Source organism: Orycteropus afer, unplaced genomic scaffold (genome assembly GCF_000298275.1).
Source record: "Orycteropus afer afer isolate SDZICR_OR568_19922 unplaced genomic scaffold, OryAfe1.0 scaffold00103, whole genome shotgun sequence".
Taxonomy (NCBI): Eukaryota; Metazoa; Chordata; class Mammalia; order Tubulidentata; family Orycteropodidae; genus Orycteropus; species Orycteropus afer.
This window is the reverse complement of record NW_006921690.1, coordinates 4,177,926-4,197,490: the sequence shown is the minus strand read 5'-3', so window position 1 is coordinate 4,197,490 and position 19,565 is coordinate 4,177,926. Positions and strand designations below refer to the sequence as shown.

General features: G+C 53.9%; 1 protein-coding gene across 1 annotated transcript in view; it reads right to left on the bottom strand.

The window, feature by feature from the left end:
* Positions 1 to 4,213: 4,213 nt before the first annotated feature.
* The window catches only part of ABTB2 (ankyrin repeat and BTB domain containing 2), a 198,270-nt gene continuing 182,918 nt past the window's right edge, over positions 4,214 to 19,565 (bottom strand). Inside the window, exons 10-17 of the mRNA XM_007943265.2 lie at positions 17,812 to 18,041; positions 16,274 to 16,452; positions 15,801 to 15,906; positions 15,244 to 15,346; positions 13,889 to 13,979; positions 6,557 to 6,625; positions 5,794 to 5,907; positions 4,214 to 4,411 (exon numbers count right to left, since the gene is read on the bottom strand). Coding sequence (XP_007941456.1) covers positions 4,214 to 4,411; positions 5,794 to 5,907; positions 6,557 to 6,625; positions 13,889 to 13,979; positions 15,244 to 15,346; positions 15,801 to 15,906; positions 16,274 to 16,452; positions 17,812 to 18,041 — 1,090 coding nt within the window. The remainder of the gene's footprint in view (positions 4,412 to 5,793; positions 5,908 to 6,556; positions 6,626 to 13,888; positions 13,980 to 15,243; positions 15,347 to 15,800; positions 15,907 to 16,273; positions 16,453 to 17,811; positions 18,042 to 19,565) is intronic.

Genomic DNA, 19,565 nt, shown 5'->3' with positions numbered 1-19,565 from the left:
ACATACACAGACCAGTTGGCCCTTGATGGTTCAGTGTCTAGACCCAAAGCTGGTTCTTTTCTAGGGTGGAAGGTAAGGGGCTTTGAATCCAGACAGCTGGCTTTATGCTAGATCTGCCCTGACCCTCAGTGTGACTTTGGGCAAGGTCACTTCTCCTCCATGCCCTCATTTGTAAAAAGTGAACGGTGGTGGTAATGCCTACCTCACCCGGCTGTGAGGATTAGGTGGTGCAAACTATTAAGTGCTTAGACTTGTGTGTGTCATCAAATTGAGCCCGAGTCATAGCAACCCTGTAGAGAGTTGAACTGCCTGGACTGTAATCTACGGGAGCAGAATGCCAGGACTATGCATCAGGGCCTTGGTGCTTAACCTAGTACCTGGCATACAGCAAATGACCTGCAGACCTCTCTGGGTTCTGGGGCACTTGAAGAATATAACCAGGAGAGCTGAGCAGTTACATACAGATGGACACAGGAGCTGTGAGCTTTACCTGAAAAAGGACTGACCTGAAGCCACAACCTGAGCTAGAACAAGAGTCCCTGCTCAGCAGAAAGAGCATGCTGTCTGCAGTCAGAGCTGTCTGACATGATTTCATAGCTACACAGCCTTGAACAAGCCTCTTAGCTTCTGAGACTTGACAGCTGCCCATAGAAAGGATGCTAACGTTACACCTTCTGTGTGTAGCCCTGTCCCTTTTATTTGCAAAGAGTGTTCCTCAACAGTTCTCTCCATTTTGTGTCCTGATCTTGTGTCCTCCCAGCCTGTGAAAGGATGGCCTCCCTGAGACCTCACCATCTGGTCCCCAGACAGAGTGACATCTGTAAAGCTCGGCAGGCTCAGGAAATCTCACTTGTGAAATGAATTCAGACAGGCCAAGCAAGAACGCTGTCACCGGGTTGGGAAAGGGGCTGAAGAAGCCAAACAAAGAAAATTCCTAAATGGTCTCTGTCCCCTCCCCTCCCTCGCCCTGGAGCCAGGAGGGGGCTGATGCTGGCCTGCCTCAATGCGTCCACTGCTCATCTGGCCCTGGCAGTCCCAGAGGAGCCTGAGTGACCAGGAGACCGACACAAAGGGGGCTGCTGGGGGAGGGGAAGAAGTGAGTGACCGTCACCTTGGAAAAATGTGACTCATTATCCAAGGCCATTACCACACCGGCAGGTGGGAGGAGGGGGTGGGGGTCGGTCCCCTCTGGCCTGAATAGGCAATTTCACACAGCAGGGAGAAGGGAGATGGAGCTGTGAATGCCCTTGGTTCTGTAAACAATTAGTTAAACATAGACTCAGCGTAAAGGGTGGGGGTGGCCTGAAAGCAGAAGGCTTGAGGCTTCTCAGCACATTTGCCGGTTCTGGTTCCGCTGAGAGAACTGTGAGGATCCTGGCCTCTGCTAGCAGGACTTAGGGTGGGGGAGGATGACAGGCAGCAAGCAGAAAGGAAAGGAAGGCAGCAGGAGGCATGAAGGACAGACCCCGGCGTGTCTCTGGCACCTCCTGCATCTGGAGAGGGGTGGGTTCTTTCTGCAGACAGGCCTAGGCCTCGGCTGTGGAAAAGCCTGCCTGTAGAGCAGCTGGAGGAGGATGAGAGCTCGTATGTGGCATGCTCTCAGCCCCTATTACCAAGGGCTCTTCCGAATCCTCAGAAAAGTGAAAAGTGCTAGAGGCCAGATTGTATGGAGCTCCATCTTGCCTTTTTGGCTGAGCACCTGATGGGAGGGGGAGGGGCTCGTAGGGAGGTTGGACCTGGACCCCCACCTTAGCCTCCTGCACAGGGCCTGGTAGTGGAACAGGCGAGCTGAGGCGCACAGCCTCCTCCCTGAGGCCCCAAGAGGGCGCTATGAGCCCACACAGATTCACATTCTGCCGGGGCAGAGGCCCGGGCTGGCCCTTCAGAAAACCCTACTTGGGCTGGACCCCAGCAAAGCCAGGAAACGGACCTTTCCCAGGACTGACTCCATGAGGTCTTCATGTCACCCCCAACTCCCAGGTCCTGGCCTTCTGCTGAACCACAGCCACTTGGACTCAGTGATCCCATGGCCCCAGACAGGAACATTTATAACACTTCCATTTCTGCCTGGACTTTGCAACTAAAATAAATGACAAGGTCCCAGAAAACCCTTCCTCAATGGCCTTTGCCAGCATCCCCATGGTGGCACAGTGGGCTGAGCAAGGCCTAGGACCAGCAGGCCCATAGGCACAGGTGCCCCACATCAGCCAGGTCCTGCCTCCACCTTGGTGTGCCACAGGGTTTTGGTACTGTGTCCAGAGTTTGTGAACATCTCTTAAGAGAACTTCCACAACAACATAGCTCCCTGGCCAGCAGCGGTGGTGCAAGCTGGTCTGACTGCTCTTGTCCCTGTCATCTGTTCCTGCCCTACCACCAAAATAGCTTTCCTCTCCAGCTCAGTTAAACACATAAGTGTTTAATAAATGTGAGTGCCTTCAAGTCATTGTCACTTACCTTACTTCACAGAAGAGGAAGACTAAGGCCCAGGAAGGTTGGTCCAGGATGGAAGGCTGGTGTGGCAGCCATAGCACAGCCGAGCCAGGGGATCTTTTCTCAGTAAGCCCGGAAGGACCTCTCGGTTCTCTTCCTAGCCCTAAATGGGTTCCTCCCCTGGTCTGAACTCTGGGCAACCCCTGCCCAGGAGCACTCAGACTGAGGTCATTGTTAATGAGTGTTTATTGTTAATAAAACCCTGGTACATTTACAATAAGTGACAACAGTAATGTATAGTTACAGTATCATACAATATTACAGCAATAAAATAACGCCTATTCCTTTGTACATCCAGCTCAAGCGGCTAGTCGAAAATATTTTCCAGGACGTCAAGCCTCCAGGGGCTTTTCAAGGTGATGGAAGGGACACCTGAAATGCCCTGGGCTTTTGGTGAATAAATAGTTGCTAAGGTGCGGCCAGACAGTGGCAGAAGGCTGCACCAGGACAAGCTGTCCGTGCCGCTCCCCAGTGTCTGGCCCATAAATAGGGCAGGTGTCCAGGCCGGACTCTGCGTCTCCACCCTGGAAGGGCCCAGAGCCTACAGAACGGGAGGGGACAAAGCAAGGGAGGGACAAGCACAAGGGCCATTCCACCCAGCCCTTCTCTCAACAACTGTCCTTTAGACCCCCCAAAACCCTCAGCTCCCAAGGAGAAATATTTGCCCAACTTAGCTCTGTTTCACTGAATCAACCAGGGACAATGTTTAGGGCTAAATCTAGACCTGAGGTTTCAGAGTGGACCCTTTCCTTTTTGGCCTCTGAAACCAGCAACAGAAGCTGAGTCCGAAGTCCCTGGGGCTGTGCCTTCTGCCGCCCCCTCCTTGGCTCAGACAGAAAGCTCTGGAGGTCCAGGCTGGACAAGCTGATGGTCCCTGTGGGAGGGTCACCATAGGCCCAGATACCAGGGGACATGGGAGGACTCAAAGTTACCCTCAGTGTGGGGATGACACCCCCCCCACCCCTGCCCCCATGCACAGATCTCAAGCCTTCAAGGGCACAGCCTTGAGGAATCAGACCAGGGACTTGGGCAGTCTTCCCCACACAACATTGAGAAAAATACCAGCATTTGAATTGAATGGCCTGGGGCCTACACAGAATGTACATTCTAGGCATTCAAAAGGATGGCCATGCCCCCAAGAGACCCAGCTGGGACCAGTGAGAGCTTCTGGAAGGGGAAGGCCTGGGTGGGTGGAGCTAGTAGGGCAGGGGTGGGGCGATTTAGAACTAAGTTGGAGGGCAGTCAAGGGGAGAGGGCAAGGCCAGGAGGGGAGGTCACTCAAGGGGAGAAGAAGCATGGTGCCTTCGAGGTGCATGTGGGGGTGGGGGGAAGGGATGCAGGGAACAACTACCTTTGTGGGCCCCTCCACACACATCCCTGACCTGGCAAAGGATTAGCTCTGGGGCGGAGGGTGGGGGGTGAGCTGCCTGGTAATGGGTATGCTCAGGGCACATCTGCCCCACCAAGGGCAGGCCAACCACCAGAAGAGCAAGAGTGTCTGGGGAAGGAGGGAGGAGCTGAGTCCTGTGAGTCTGGTTCCCTGAGGGCCTCACCACCAGCTCCTGCCCACCTGAGGCCCCATCTTGGATGTGTCCACAGCTACGAGCTGGTCCAGATGCCCCCACCTGCACTGCTCCTGGCCTTGGCTCCCTTTCCCAGCTCCTGGGATGCCCAGAGACAGAGCCACAGCAGGGGGGCCGAAGCGTCTGTGCGTGCGGCCCCCTCACACGCGGGAGGTGATGTAGACAGAGTGCACGCGCTCGGCCAGGGTGCTCTGCAGGTCGTGCAGCGGGTCCAGGCCCTGCACTTTGCTGCTGCGCCCGTAGATGAGCTGGCGGAAGGAGTCCTGCTCCAGCAGGGCCTTCATGTGCTTGAGGAAGAAGCCCTCGCAGAACAAGGCCAGTTCTGGGGCGTTGTGGATCTGCGGGGCAGGGAGAGGGGCGGTGAGGCCAGCAGCCTGAGCACAGCCGCACCTGAACCTGCCTGGCCCACCCTGTCCCCCAAATATTACCCATGGGCCTCACCCCATGGGAGGCGTTTCCCCGTCTTTGCATCTTGAACCAATAATGCCTCTTATCTGAATCCCTTTAGTAAGATCTCCTTAGACTTGGATCGATCTGGGTTCAAATTCCAGCGGTACCACCAGAAATGTTACTGAAGACGTATCCTTGGCCCACACCACTTTCTCTGCCTGCATCACACTAGTGATGACTTTGTTAAATGGCTCTCCTCCTCCCTGGACTGGGAGCTCTGTCACTAAGGGCCTGGGGAAAGGGGCTGACCAGTGCTGGGTGGCCAGAGTCCACACAAGGCCCGGCACCTGCATGGTCACATGGTAGATGCTCAGTAACTTTTAACTAATGCTGAATGCCCTTTCTGTGCCAGGTTCTGAGGTCAAGGTCTCTGCACCGCTCTTGTAGAGCTGGTATGTTCTAGTACAGGGAGGCAAACAGAGCCCGACGAGCCGTAACTAAGGGGACTGCAGCCTGGAATTGATGCTGTGGAGGAAATCAAAGTGGGGCATGAGGTAGTGAGACAGTGACCTGTGGGTAGGCAACCTGTGGGTAGGCAGGGGGCCTGGCGAAACTGGAGCTCAGCAGGGAGAGTGGTTTTCACAAGAGTCCTGGGTGGGAATGAGCTGGGAGTGCTGAGCACAGGCCAGCGATGGGAGAGGATACAGGGAGGCTGAAAAGGGGTGTGTGTGGTGGTACCCCATCCCTGGAAGCACAAGAAGGGGCTGGGTTTATGTAGGGGAAGGACATAGTCTTTTGTACTTTTAAAAGAACATTCTGGATTGCAGGGCTGAAGCTGGGAAGTGGAAAGGCCAGGCTAACAGAGGCATGGAAAGGATTATGGCCGACTGGAGTAGTGGAGATGGAGGGACGGAAGAGACTGACAAAGTACCGTGGAGGCAGAGGGCCTCCCTGTAGAAGACAAAGTCAGATAAGGGTCCTAAGTTTGGAGTTTGAGCAACTGGGCAGATGACAACACCGCTTGATGGCTGAGATGGGGACGACCGCGTGGGACAGTGGGGGGAGAAAAATCAGTATTTGTGCTGGTGGAACTGATCTGACTCTGGGAGGCTCAGGGTCTCACCCGAGATCCCACGGCCTGAGGTGGCAGAGCTGGAACGCAAATGAGACCTACCCAGCGCAAAAGCTCCACTCCAGAGCTGCTAGGGGAGCTCCCTGCCCTTCCTCAGCCACACTTCTCTTCAAAGCCAACTGCCCACCCGTACTTTTCCAGCCCCTCAGAGCTCCCACAATGGGGCCCAGGCCCAGTGGGAAATGCCCATGGCCTCACCTTGGCATACTTGTAGGTGCTCACGGCGCTCTCCACAGTGATGGTCTGGGAGCACAGGATCTCACAGTGCCGCTGCAGGGCATCAAGCTGGAACAGGCTGGCTGCAGACAGAAGCTGTGGGAAGGAGGCAAAGGGCCTTAGGTGCTGGGCCTGCTGACAGGCCCTGGCTGGAACAGAACACTGCAGGGAGCCTCGGGTCTTGCTTCCTCCAATCACCAGCCCACCGGCTGCTCAAGTCCAGAAGGGAGAGACGCTGGTTCGTTTTGCTCTGGGCACGTGGGGTATTTGAGGGGTCAGAGAATGGTAACAGATGCTGGCTGGTATTTGCCACCACAGGTCTTCCACTCTAAGATGTAAACTTCATCTCTATGGCCAGCTAAGCAAGTCTGGAAGTGGGGCTGTGCTTTATGGAGGGGTGCAGGGCAGTGGAGAGCCTGGCCACTTTCTGATCCTCTCAGGCCTTGCTGTCCCCACTAGGGCATCCCTCACTAAGCCCCTTGGTGTGGTCATCATGGCTGGCTGGTGCACACCATGCTGCAGTCTTTCACAACTGCCCTTCTTGCCAGAGGAAGAGAAAGGACCCAGCTGGGCTACACTTCTGCCCTCCCTTGTCACTCCAAATGCTGCATTTCTGAGAGTGGGGTCCTGGCTGGTGTCTTTAGCTGGGGAGACGTGGAGTACAGAGTGAAGGAGGGGGGGCATCTGAGTGGAGGGCTCCTGTTCCTCTCCCTTCTGCCCAGCGAGGCCTGAGCCAGACACTCACCTCCAGGATGTCAGCCGTGGGGATGTCCATGGACTCTGTGCCCCCATAGTACAGGTACTGCATCATCATCTACAGCATGAAGAGGCTTGTGAGTCCCAGACAGACCCCAGCACAGGTCCTCACCTGGCCCTCCCCACTGACATCTGCACACCTCCACAACTCGGCACTGGCCTGCACCCCCTACTCCCCCTGCTCCAGCTAGGGCTTTCCCAAAAATCCACCCTGGAAGGCAGTCCTGGGATCCTCTTTTCCAACTGCCTGCATGTACAGCACATGACAAGCTTCCTGCCAGAGCACTTGCGTTCTCATCCTCCTAACAACCCTACAGGTCTCTGTTGTTGTTGTTGTTATGTGCCGTCAAGTCAGACTCAACTCATAGCAACCCCTCCTTGGGTTTCCGAGGCAGTATCACTATGGAAGTAGATTGCCCCATCTTCCTTCCGAGGAGTGGCTGGTGGGTTTGAACCACCAGCCTTCTGGTTAGCAGTCAAGTGCCTTAGCCACTATGCTACCAGAGCTCCCTACAGGTCTCTGGGTGGTGCAACAACTACAGGTCTCTGGGTGGTACAAATGGTCTGCACTTGTCTGCTAACCTAGAGGTCGATGGTTCAAACCCACCCAGTGGTGCTGCGGAAAAGATGCCTGGTGATCTACTTCTGTAAAGATGAGAGCCAAGAACACCCCGCAGAGCAGTCCCACTGCCACACACGGGTCACCATGGGTCAGAATCAACGACGGCAGTGGCTTTGGGCTGTTTCCTTTTTATTGTGATCTGGGTGAAAGTTCACAGATCTGGGTGGAAGTTCACAGGGCAAACTGGTTTTCCATTCAACAATCCATAAACATTCTGTTTTGTTTAGAGCAACCCCCATGAGCCCAGGAGAAAAGACACTACTCGCCCATGGGGAAGCTGAGGCCAAGGAGGACAGACCTCCTGGCACAAGTTGCTTGAGCCCCTGACCATGCATGCTAGCCCTCTCCTACAGCACACCAGACACCACACTGCTCATGCCCCTTTACACTTACACTCTCAATGTGGGGCCGCAGGGGCTGGTCTGGGGGGATGGCAGTCTTACTGGGTCTCCTCGACTTTTCTCCTGTTCCAGGCTCTGATGTGGAGGTGAGAGGCATGACTCTGACCCGGGGCTGAGATCTCCCTTGGAAAGCAAGCATGGGGCCCCCAAACCACCTCGCTGACTGGCCAAGATACCTTTGGAGCTCTCAGGAGTTGGAGGCCTGGGATCTCCAGGAAGGGGGAACTAACCTGAGTGCAGCTGAGGTCTAAGTTATACACGCTGCCATCTGCTAGAGCGTAGTGAGGTTCCCAGTTAGAAAAAGAAAAGCAATTCTCTCTGGTTGGTTGAAGAAATCGCCCCAGCAAGGAGCTGGCAACTGCGTGAGAAATTGCGGCTCCAGCCAGCACAGTTGGGCTCTGTTAGAGCCAGGCCCTCTGGCTGGAAGAGGCTCCAAAGGGCCTAAGGAGGAGCAGGACTAGGGCTCCCTGGGATACAAGGGAACCGCCCTGTGTCCAACAAATGGGCTTCCCACTCCAGGAATTGCTGGAATTGCTGCCTCCCCCAAAGGGGCTGGAGGCTCTTGTAGCCTTCCGCAGCCCCTCTGGAGCTTGTGTGAAACAAAACACAAAACCTAAACCAGTTGCTGTCGAGTCAGTTCTAACTCATGGTGCCCCACGCATGTAGAGGGAACTAACTGCTCCACAGGGTTTCAAAGGCTCTGGCTTTTCGGAAGCAGACTCCCAGGCCTTTCTTCTGAGACCCCTCCAGATGGAGCTGAATAACCAATGCTTTGGTTAGTAAGTAGTCCAGTGCTTAAGGAGCTCTGGTGGCATAGTGCTTAAGGCATCTGACTGCTAACCAGAAGGGTGGCAGTTCGAACCTACCAGCCGGTCTACAGAAGGAATACTGGGCAATCTACTTCAGTAAAGATTTACCACCTTGGAAACCCAAAGGTGGTCACTGTGAGTCAAAATCAACTCAATGGCAGTGAGTCTGTTTATTTTTTGAGTCCAGAGCTTAGCTGTTTGTGCCACCCAGGGACTTGGCTTATCTGGACCCCCTATAATTACTCACTATGTGCCCATCTGTCGCCTTGGGTGGGGCCCATGCCTTGACTCATTCCGCCCTGCATCGTACATCAAGTGGGTAGTTGTCCAGACAGCAGCATTAGGAACCCAGGGGCCATACAGGACAGAAGCATAGGGCTAGGAGTGGGCTGGTCAGATCTCCCCAGAGTCTGCTGAAGGAGTCTCAGGGCAGACCCTGGGCAAGAGGGAGCCCGGTGGTCTGGACCAGGGATACAGTGGTAGCAGCCTGCGGGTCCCCTTCCTGGCCTGGGAGGCGGCCTCTCACTGTGTCTCAGAGCAGGTCGGTAACCCACTAGCCATCTGCAGTGCTTCCCTGAGGTCAATTCACTGCATGCGCAGCCACAGAAGTTGGTGAGGAGCCCTGGTGGCACAACGGGTAAGCGCTCGGCTGCTATGTGCAGTCAGCTATTGGAACTCCCCAGACACTCTTGGGGAGAAAAGACCTGGACATCTGCTCCGGTAAAGACTATAGGCTTGGACACCCTATGGGGCAGCTATACTCTGTCCTACAGGGTTGCTAAGAGTCAGAAAGGTCAGGAGGAGAAACCACCACCACAGGGGTCAAACCAGAATCACTTGCTTGCAGTCTTGTTTAGGGAGCTGGCAGGCAGGCAGGCAGGCAGACAGGCAGGCAGGGGTGAGTTAACTGGCCGCCCCAAGCAAGATGCAGTCATCTGCCTCCCAGAGCAAGCAGCCTATGGGGTGGCAGCTTGAGGAAAGGGAAGGCCTTAGGCAGGACCAGTTGGAGAGGGCATTGCTGTTTTCTTCTACCCTGCATGGGATGCCAGGAACTGAGACTGCAGGGGCAGGGATGGGGTCAGAGTAATAGTGCCGTGGTATGGCAGAGTGGGGCTCCTGAGCTACCACCCAAAGGACCAGGTTTCATCGAAGGTGACCCTGGTAATTCTCTAAGATGTATGCTGCTCAATACAACAGCCACTCACTTTGCACAGCCTTTGGGTGGGTGTACTGGTGCTAGTCTGAATTTAGTATGAAAAAAGATATAAAAAGGATAAAAGATCTCACCGTTTTTATATTGGTTACCTGCAGAATAGATTTTGGCATCTTGAGTTAAATAAAATATACATTTAAAATGAATTCAGCTCTCTCCATGTACCTTTTTAATGTGGCTACTGAAAAATTTAAAATGATGTGTCGTGCACGATTGTTCCTTGGGAGAGCGCTGCTCCAGATCTCTGGGTTTGTTTCCTCAGAAAACAAGGACAGTAAGGATCCCCCCTTCTGCACTGCGAGATGAGGACCCTCCCTGCAGTAAACAACTTGGCCTTCTGGCCCTGGCTCCGGAGCACAGCACCACACCTGAGGCCAGTGAGTGAGAGTGGACACCACTGACAGGGACCAGCTGGGGGTCCAAGCTGACCAAGCCTCAGGAGGCCCATGGGGAGGCCAATAAAGGCCCTGGAAGCTGGAGGCTCACTGCGGTTGAGCTTCAGGGTCGGAGAGCTCGAACATTCAGCTCTCGGGAGGTGAGTGCGTCCCCCAGGAACATGGATGCTCTGCCCTGCAGAACCCTCCTGGACCGTGCCCTTCCTGTCTGTATCCTTTTTCCTTCTAGCTTAAAGATAGGCCTTTCACCCTTAGACACCCTTCAGGCCTGGAACTGAGCTCATGTCCACGGCTCAACTTTCAGCCCAACAATAGGTGAACAATAACACCAGGGAGGTACACACTCCTTAGAACAATCAATAATATGAGGTCAGAAGGGCAGCATCTGCCCGGGGATAAAGCTCAGAAGGCAGGAAGGGAGGAATGGAAATGCAAACACAGGCAACAAGTGGGAAGAGTCTTATTACATTGTGGGGACTGCAGTCAACGTTACAAAACAACGTATGTATGAATTATTGAACGGAAAACCAATTTGCTCTATAAACTCTCTCCCAAATCACAATAACAAGTTTAAACAAATTATAAAAAAAAAAAAAAAAAAAGTAGCCCTTTCCCTGTAGTTTGGAGTGATTTCAAAAGATTATTGGACCTAAGAAACAGAGAGGGGGCTGGTGCCCACTGACCTGGCCCCGGGTAAATGGGGATGACCGAGCGAAGGGGCCGGTGCCCACCAACAGGTCTGGGAGACTACGAATGAGAAAGTAATGGTTGCACAGGCAGTTGGGATGTGAACCGACCAGGATGGGGAAGCTGAGACTGCCCTGGGCCGGGTTTATATTAGACTCCCTCCTAGCACTGTTTGGGCTGACAAGAGGCCTGGGGGCTGCTGTGAAACTTTGTTTCTATCAGGAAGTCCTGGCCCTGGAGGATGGCCCCAGGTTGACCCTTCCAAGGGAGGCACAGATGTCCAGAGATTCCGTGAGGAGTGATGCTCTCAGATAATGGCAGAGCAAGGCCAGTGTCCGGGCTGAGGTCTGCACAGTCAGCCAGACTGGTGGCCCAGGGGGAGGAGAGGCGCTATCATGCTGTGGATATTAGAGCTGTCACCTTATTTATGTCCCCAACAACCCCAAGACTCATCAAGGGACTGTAATGCTGTTCTTGGCCCAGACATCTGCCCTCTGCCCTTGCTGATGAGCAAAGGTGACCTTGATGGGCAGCTGGGCCCCTTCTCTCTGCTGGGTCAATGCTCAGCCCATGTCATGTGCTCCCTACTCGCCACCAATCCTGTCACCCCTCTTGAACCTGCCTCCTACGTTGAGTCTGACACCTCCCCCCCCCCCCCAACACACACACACCATGCTCCAACTCTCCTGGACCTTGCCCTTCTTGTCCAAACAAGATTTCCAGTGCTTCCCTGCTCCCTGGTGAATGTTGATCAAGGGGCAGGAAAGAAGGAAGGGGAGGCACCCCCAGCCTGTTTTCCCCACCAGAACCCTGTACCTCACCCCACACTCCTGGCCCCAGCAGTCACCAAGTTCCATCCACTTGATCTGGCTGGCATCCTCCCATGCCACCACCATGACCCTGGCCCAAGTCACCACTGTCACTCAGCTGCATTCCTCAACAGTCTCCTAATTGGCCCCTTGGCTCCGGTCATGCTCTGTCTAATCCCTTCTTCACCTGCCAGATTGTTTTTTCCACTTGTTCTGGTTTTGAAACCTGGATCACTTCCCAGCTGAGTTACCTTGGGAAAATTACTCAACTTCTCTGTGTCTCTATTTCCTAATCTACATATGGTATTTTTATTATTGTGTGCTGTTGAGTCAATTCTGACTCATAGTGACTTTATAGGACAGGGTAACTGCCCCAGAGGGTTTCCTAGGTTATAATCTTTATGGGAGAGAATAGACCACTAGGTCTTCTCTCCTGTGGAATGGCTGATTGACCTTCTTCTGTTTAGCAGCCAAGCACTTAGCCATTATGCCACCAAGCCTCCTTCATCTACATATACAAAAAACAAAACAAAACAAAACCAACAACCCAAACTCACTGCTGTGGAGTTGGATCCAAATCACAGCGACCCCTCTTTGGGTTTCCAAGGCAGTATCACTACAGAAGTAGATTGCCCAACCTTCCTTCCGGGAAGTGGCTGGTGGGTTTGAACTGCCAGCCTTCTGGTTAGTAGTCAAATGCCTTAGGCACTACACTACCAGAGCTCTTGCAAATGCCTTAAACACTCTTATTGATGGCAACTTTTTTTTTCCCCCTCTCCAAAGCACCCAGCACTGTCTGGCACACAGGAGGGGCCTGCTAAATGTTTGCTAAGTCAGTACTACAAAGAGCATGAGAGAGGACCAGTGGCATGTCAGGCGACGGCTCTTGTGCTTCTGTGAGGCTCTGGATTCTGTGATGTTCCCAGTGGGTCACAAACCACTCCTGGACAAGGTGAGTCCAGGACCACCTACCAGCTGCCTCTTGGCCTCAGTCCAAGCCCCCAAGGGTCAGGTCTGTGGCCCTGAGCCTACTTCACAGCCTGGAGACCTGCTGTTGCCACTTTCCAGAAAGCTCTCAGCTGGGGCATTGCTGAGTCCCAGCCAGCTCCCTTCCTCGAGACCTTGCTTGCCTTGACTGGCGGCCATCCTGTGGAGGTTCGACCACATAACCTCCTATGTTTCATAACACTTAAGAGACTAAAGGACGGGACCCTCGTCTCCACAGCCAGGATGGGCTCATCTTGCCTCTTCTGCTTGGCTGGCATGGCTAGGGTTTGGTGCCTGGGAGTGGCTGCCAATGCCAGGGCTTCTCACACTGCACCGTGGGCATGGCACACCTGGGGGTCTTAATAAAATGCAGATCCTGGTGCAGGAGGATGGGGATGGCCGAGATTCTGCATCTCCAGCCATCTTCCAGGTGATGCCGAGGCTGCTGGGGCCTTGCTTTGAGCAGCAAGGGCCTGCACACCTGTACGGTGTTGGGGTGGTTATGTTTCTGTGTCAACTTGGCTGGGCCTGGTTGAGTGGCTGGGCAGCTGGATGTAGTATTCTCCATGATGAGACTGGTAATCAACTCCATGGTGGAATCTACTGTGAGCAGCTACGTAGCTGCCTTTGGGTATGTGGTCTGCTTCCTGTTTATAAGCAGCAGCTTTGGGAATGGTGTCTAGCTTATGGCACCTTGAACCCTGAATGTAGCCGTGTCATTGTTCAGCAGCCTGCCATGCTCTGCCCACCATGGGACTTACAGTGGACTTGGGTTAATAGCCTGCCATGTGATTTGGTAATATCGGGACTGTGCCTTTTTAACTTTGGGCTTGGCAACTTCAGCAGCTAGTAGCTGCCTGAGTGAAGAAGAGCCTCTAGCTCCAGTGGGCCGGGAACAGGAGGCAGAGCTGGACCCCAAGGTTGAGGGGCTTTCACCCAGTCTGGCACTTTGAACTCGGACTTAAGGCCTCCAAATTGTAAGAATAAACTCCTGTTTGTTAAAGCCATCACATTTGTGGTATACTCTTGTCAGAGCATCACTAGGTAACCAGAACAGGTGTGTCCCTTACATGTCTGTCAGCCTGCCTGGACCACTTTTTCCAGGAAGAACTAGAGCTAGAGCTCAGGACCAATGAGACAGTTCTGAAGCTATCATCCCATAGCAGGGAGGCTGGCTTTTTGCACAGGGAAAACACTGGATGTTCTAACTTGGTTACTGATTCAGCAAAAACACAGGGGGGCTGGGGAAGGGAAGATTCCCACTGACTGAAAGCTGTCTGCCCAACTCACCAGCCTGCTTCCAAATGCAGACAGACAAAGGCAAGGGCGGGGCTCTGGTGGAGACGCCCCCGCCACCCCCACCAAGAAGAGTGCTGCACACCCGAGAGAGCCACGCACCTGGAAAATGTGGTACTTCATGTCGCTGATCTCGATGGTCTTGCTGCTGTCACCATCGCGCTCTGATTTATTGGTCATGAGGGTTTTAAACCTGGACCAGAGGAGATGAGACAAAGCAGGTCTCTGAGTGACTTGCACTCCATCACGGTGGCTGTGACGGCCCCATCCATCACGTTTCAGGTGACTGGGAGATGGAGCATTTTAAAAAATTATCCCCGTGCTCCCAAAATGATTCTTGGAGAATGACATTTTACATCATCCTGGACTGACAGCTGGGCCAAGCCCCATCTGTCCCTGGCTGCCCTCCACATGAGTCACCACGACATCTGTGGCTAGAGAACTGACTCCTATTCCAGAACAACTATGTTTCCGAACAATCAAAAGCAGTAACTAGACCAGAACAAACGACACCTCAGTGCTCGTCTTTGAGAACGCTGGGTCCCATTTCTACATCTCTGCTCTGTCAGACCTGTTTAGTGCCCTCCTGTGGGGACAGCAGGGGCTCTGTTGATACGATTACAGACCAAGGGGCAGGGGCTGCAAGGGCGGCTCTCAGCCCCTGCCTGCTGTTCTTCCTCAGCAAGTCTGTCACTTGGTATCCACATTTTTCCATCACCCTTAGAAACAATGACTCTCCCTCCCTCCTGGTAACCACTAATTAACTTTGGTCTCTGTGTTCTTGTTAGGTGCCATCGGGTCAGTTCTGACTCATAGTGACCCCATGCACAACAGAATGAAACACTGCCTGGCCTGGCACCATCCCGGCATCGTAGCTGTGTGAGCCCGCTGTGGCAGCCACTGTGCCAACCCCTCTTGTTGAGGGTCTTCCCCTTTCTCACTGACCCTCTCCTTAGCATAATATCCTCCTCCAGGGACTGGTTCCTATACATTTGCCTATCTATATGTGTCATGTAAGTGGAATTCTATCGTATTTTTCCTTTTGGGATTAACTTTTATCACTTGGCAGAATGTTTTCAAGGTTCATCCATTGGTACTCTGTATCAGGATTTCGTTCCTCTTTGTGGCTGAGTGATATTCCATTCGATGGATATACCCTATTAACTTCATCCATTCCTCTGTTATGGATAGATGAATGTTGTTTCCCACCTTCTGGCAACTGTGATTAATGCGGCAATGGACATTGGTGTCCACGTATCTCTTGGAGTCCCTGCTTTCAATTCTTTGGTGTATATACCTAGGAGTGAAGTTGGTGGTTCATATTGTAATCGTACGTTTAACTTTTTGAGGAACTGCAAAAGTGATTTCCAAAGCGCTACACCATTTTACAATCTCACCAATAACACACGAGGGCTCCACTGTCCAGGGCTGGGATTTTGTTATCCAAGGCTGCCTACCTGTTAGATGCTGTCACCAGCAGGACTTTATGTGCATAGAACAGCTTTCCTTCCACTAGGAAGGTCACGTCTGACATCTCCTTGTTGTTCAGAAAGTGCGGATCTGTACAAAAAGGGATGAGAAGGATATGAAACGGCTGAGGATTTAGTCCCAGAGTCCTTTACACACTGACTTGGGGGGTGGTACGGAATGGGGAGTGGGGTGGTGGTTGTTAGTGTGTGTCATTGAGTTGATTCCAACTCACAGTGACCCCACAGGACAGAGCAGAACCGTCCCTAGGGTTTCCTAGGCTACAATCTTTATGGGAGCAGATTGCTAGGATTTTCTACTGCAAAGTTGTTGGTTGGTTCTAATCTCTGACTTTTTAGTTAGCAGCTAAATGTTTAACCACTGCGGTACAAAGGGGAAAAAGAGAGAAACCAAGGCAAGGGTTGTGGCATTGGGAAATGGGAAAAGAGCAAAAATGGGAGAGAGCGAACAGAACGGCACAGAGTGAGAGCACGGAGTTTGTGTGAGGAGGGGCAAGGAGAAGGGGCAGGCTGGGCGGTGCCCTCACCTAGTCTGGCGGGCAGCGTCTTCCGGATCTCAGGAATGTTGGGGATAGGGCTTCCGCCGTAGCAGTGTGTGAAGATGGCAGCCAGCTGCTGGATGACAGAGTCATTCTGTGGGGAAGCAGGCAGAGAAGGCCACTAGCTCAGCCCATGGCTGTTGCTTCACAGCTGCAGCTGTGTCCTCTCACAAGTCCCAGCCAGGATTACAGCAGCCACTGTCCTTTGCTTCTCCCGGATGTGGCTTGGCAAGAGATGCCCACTCCTTTATAACTGAATCCCCACAATGGCTTTTTGGGCCCGGCTCCAGTCCCACAAACCCAGGGTCCAGGCCCTGTGCAGCCAGGCAGTCAAGTCTGGTATGGAGGGTGGGCATCTGTGTGTATATGGGGGATGTCGATGTGTTTGTGTGTGTCTGCCCAGGTGTGCGTCAGGGCTGTGGGCTCTGGGCCCAGCTGGGCAGCTGCTGGGCGGCACTCACTTTGCTGGTCTTGAGGATGTCGAACATGAGCTGCAGGCCCTCGGTCACCAGCTCCTCGTTGTACTCCTCCTCCTTGATGGAGCTGAAGTCGCGCAGGAGGCTCTGCACCACCGAGTACCGTGACTGTGAGGAGGAGGTCCTCAGAGACTCGATCCAGACATGCAGCTTCCAGGGGACACCTGAGCCCAAGATGGGTGGGCAGTCAGTCATCTTGTGGACACTCTATGCCCACACTGTGTGGCCCCCTTTAGCACTTGATGCCTGCTGAGCAGTGACAGTCCTCTCGGTACTCAGCCACCCCCAAGCCACCACCCCTTCCTGCTTGCCAAGTGGCCTTGCAGCATAGCCATGGGTTGAGAGCTTTATTTCATTCTCTCAGGCCTTGTTGACAGGGCAGAACAGACCCTCAGTTCTAATAAGATGAATAGGACAGATGGCTTCATCCCAAGCTTGGGGAACCCCAACTCTGAACACATACAAGCTCAGCCTGGGGGCCTTCAAGGGGTCCAGTGTATACACCCGCCCCACTGTCTGGTGGGCCCTGGAACTATTTGATGGGGAAGACTCATTAATTCTGGAGGGATGGCCAGGTGGACACACATGCCCCCACCCTGGTCTGGACGCCTGAAACAAGCCCTGTCCCATCGCATGAGGGCTTTCCCTGCACCCAGCTCACTAGCATGCTAGTCTCTGTCAGTGGATATAACTACTGCTTACCACTTTCCCAAAGTGTGTCAGTGGGGATTTCGGGTAATTTATATTGCTTTGCAAAGTCGATGACTAAAAACTAGTAATATTCTTGGCAATTAGAGGATCTTCTTACCCCCCAGCCTCCCCATGGATTAAAAAACCAATGAATGGCATTCCCCAGGGGCACACTAGCCGAGGTAGTTATTAGCGTTCTCGGTTCGCCGTAGGTGGTAATAATGTCCCCGATTTACAGCAAGGAACACTGAGGTTGACTCCTGTGTGACCTCCTGCCTTCTCCGCCTAGCCCTGGGGGTCCATGTGTCGTGCCCTGTGATAATAACAGCATGGCTCTCATATGAGGGCTCACGGTGAGCCAGACACCGCTCCGTGCTTTAAGTGACACCACCACATTCTTCATAAGTATCATCACCACCAAACCCGTTTCAGAGACGAGGGAATCGAGTGATTACGTGACTTGCAGCTAACCAGCTGGGATCTGATCCATGTCTGTCTGTCTGTCTGTCTGATTAGACTCCCAGGAGGACAAGGAAAGTGTGGACTTCTAGACCCAAAGAGCGAAGATGTGCTGACTCACAGTGCTATGATTCTCGGGGCCACGCCCTCTGACAAGAGAGGAAAGATGGCTGGAAGATGACCTCACTGCTAAGATGCTTAGGGCATCTCCTGCAGGTGCATCCCAGCCAGGTGTCAACCTTGAGGCCTGGATGGGCTGAGTCTCTGCCCTGTGCTCAGCTGCCCGTGGACTGTGTCGCCTTGGGGCCCTGGCCCTCCTCTGACCTGCTGAACAGCAGCAGGGTGTGTATAGGAGTCAGACTCCGTGGCCTCACCCAGCGCCCTCAGCTCCATGGTGATGTCCACGTAGCCATGCTCGGCGCTGTAGTACATGGCTTCCTGCAAGGCCTTCGTGCGGGTCCGGCTTAGCCGCACGGGCCCCTCACTGCCGCTGCCCTGGCTTGATGCATCGCTCTCCTCCACGCCCTCAGCCAAGATCTCCTCCAGGGACAGGACGTCCGCTTTGGCCTGCTGTGGCTGCGTCAGGAGTTTCCTCAGGACGTTTCTGCAGGCCAGGGTGCAAGGAGCGTGAGGCCAGAGGTCCCCACGACAGGCAGGGACCACTGAGCTGGTACCCAGCAGCCCCAAGGGAGAGTACCGCTCCAAGGGTTGGTGGTCTTCCCGCCCAGACAGACCAAGTCAGGGCTCCCAGCAGCCCCATCCCAGACCCCTGGGCAAGGCAGGGTCAGGTGCAGGTGAGCCCTCCCTTCAGCATCCTGGTCTTGTTGAGAAATCCTGGGATTTGGGGCCAAGCAGGCTCTGTTGCCCTAGCTGTGTGACCCTGGGTGGGTGTTTGACCTCTCTGAACCCTGACTGCTGCCTCGTTGGCAGCTGCAGACCTTCAGCACCACCTCCCTGGGATACTGTGAGGCTAACAGGAGGGCGTTACTGCAGAGCTACACACACAGCAGTCCTCCTAATGTGGCCCTTTCTACACCTGCAGAGTGTCTGCGAGTCCTCAATGGTGCAAACAGTTAAGCACTCATCTACCAGCTGAAAGGTTGGTGGTTCAAACCCACCTCAGAAGACAGGCCTGGTGATCTGCTTCTTGAAAATCCTATGGAGCAGATCTTCTCTGTACACACGGGGTTGGGTTGGAATTGAGTTGATAACAACTAACAATGACAAAGCGTCTGAAACAGTGCATGCTGAGTAAATACTGATTTGTTTCTCTTCCATTCATGAGGGTGAGGACCATACAGAACTTCAGACTGGACTGAGCCATGTCCCCACACAGTTCTGTTAGGCCTAGGGGAGCCTCTCTACCGCCCCCCAGCACTGCCATTCATAGGCAATGGATACGTCTTACCCAAGGCCCCACAGGCCAGAGTGCAGACTCAAACCCAGGACTCAGGCTCCAAGCCCAAGCCGGCTCTGTCACATCTCGTGCCTGGGGCTCTGCGATGGCTGTGCTGACAGGCTGGGTTCTGTGCACACTGGGTGCTAAACCTCCTCTGCAGCAGCCCTGCTCTTCTGCCTCCATCTCCCCGTCCCTCCCACTGCCTGTGACGGCGGCCTGGCTGTGCCATGGAGCCAAACTCATTGTCCAGGTCACTCCAGGTGGCTGGTTGCCGCCGGCTCCTCCACTTGCTGATGTGCTATTTGGCATGTTTATAGAGCACCTACTTTGATTCAGACACTAGACTGTGATGGGGAACTGGACACAGTTCCTGCCCCAAAGGTCTCGGGCTCCAGAGAGGGAGGGAAGAAGGTGGGCAAACAGTTTCAAATGAGGCCACTGAGGGTCCCTGGGGAAAGCACAGGGTGCTGATGGATGAAGGAGGCCTGGAGCAGGGGCACGTGAGATAGGCTGGAATGGTGAGGCTGACGGAGGCTGACGGAGGCAGACGGGGGTGTGGGTGCTGGGGTGGCAGAGGTGCAGAGGAGGACCCAGAGGATGCACTCATGGCTGCAGGCACAGGGGCTGCACATGGGGTTCCACCTGTCCTTCCCCTTCAGCCCCTCCTCTGTCTTCTAGTAACCCCTTCTCTACTTCCCTCTCCCCCCCCGCCCCCCAGTGCTGCCTAAT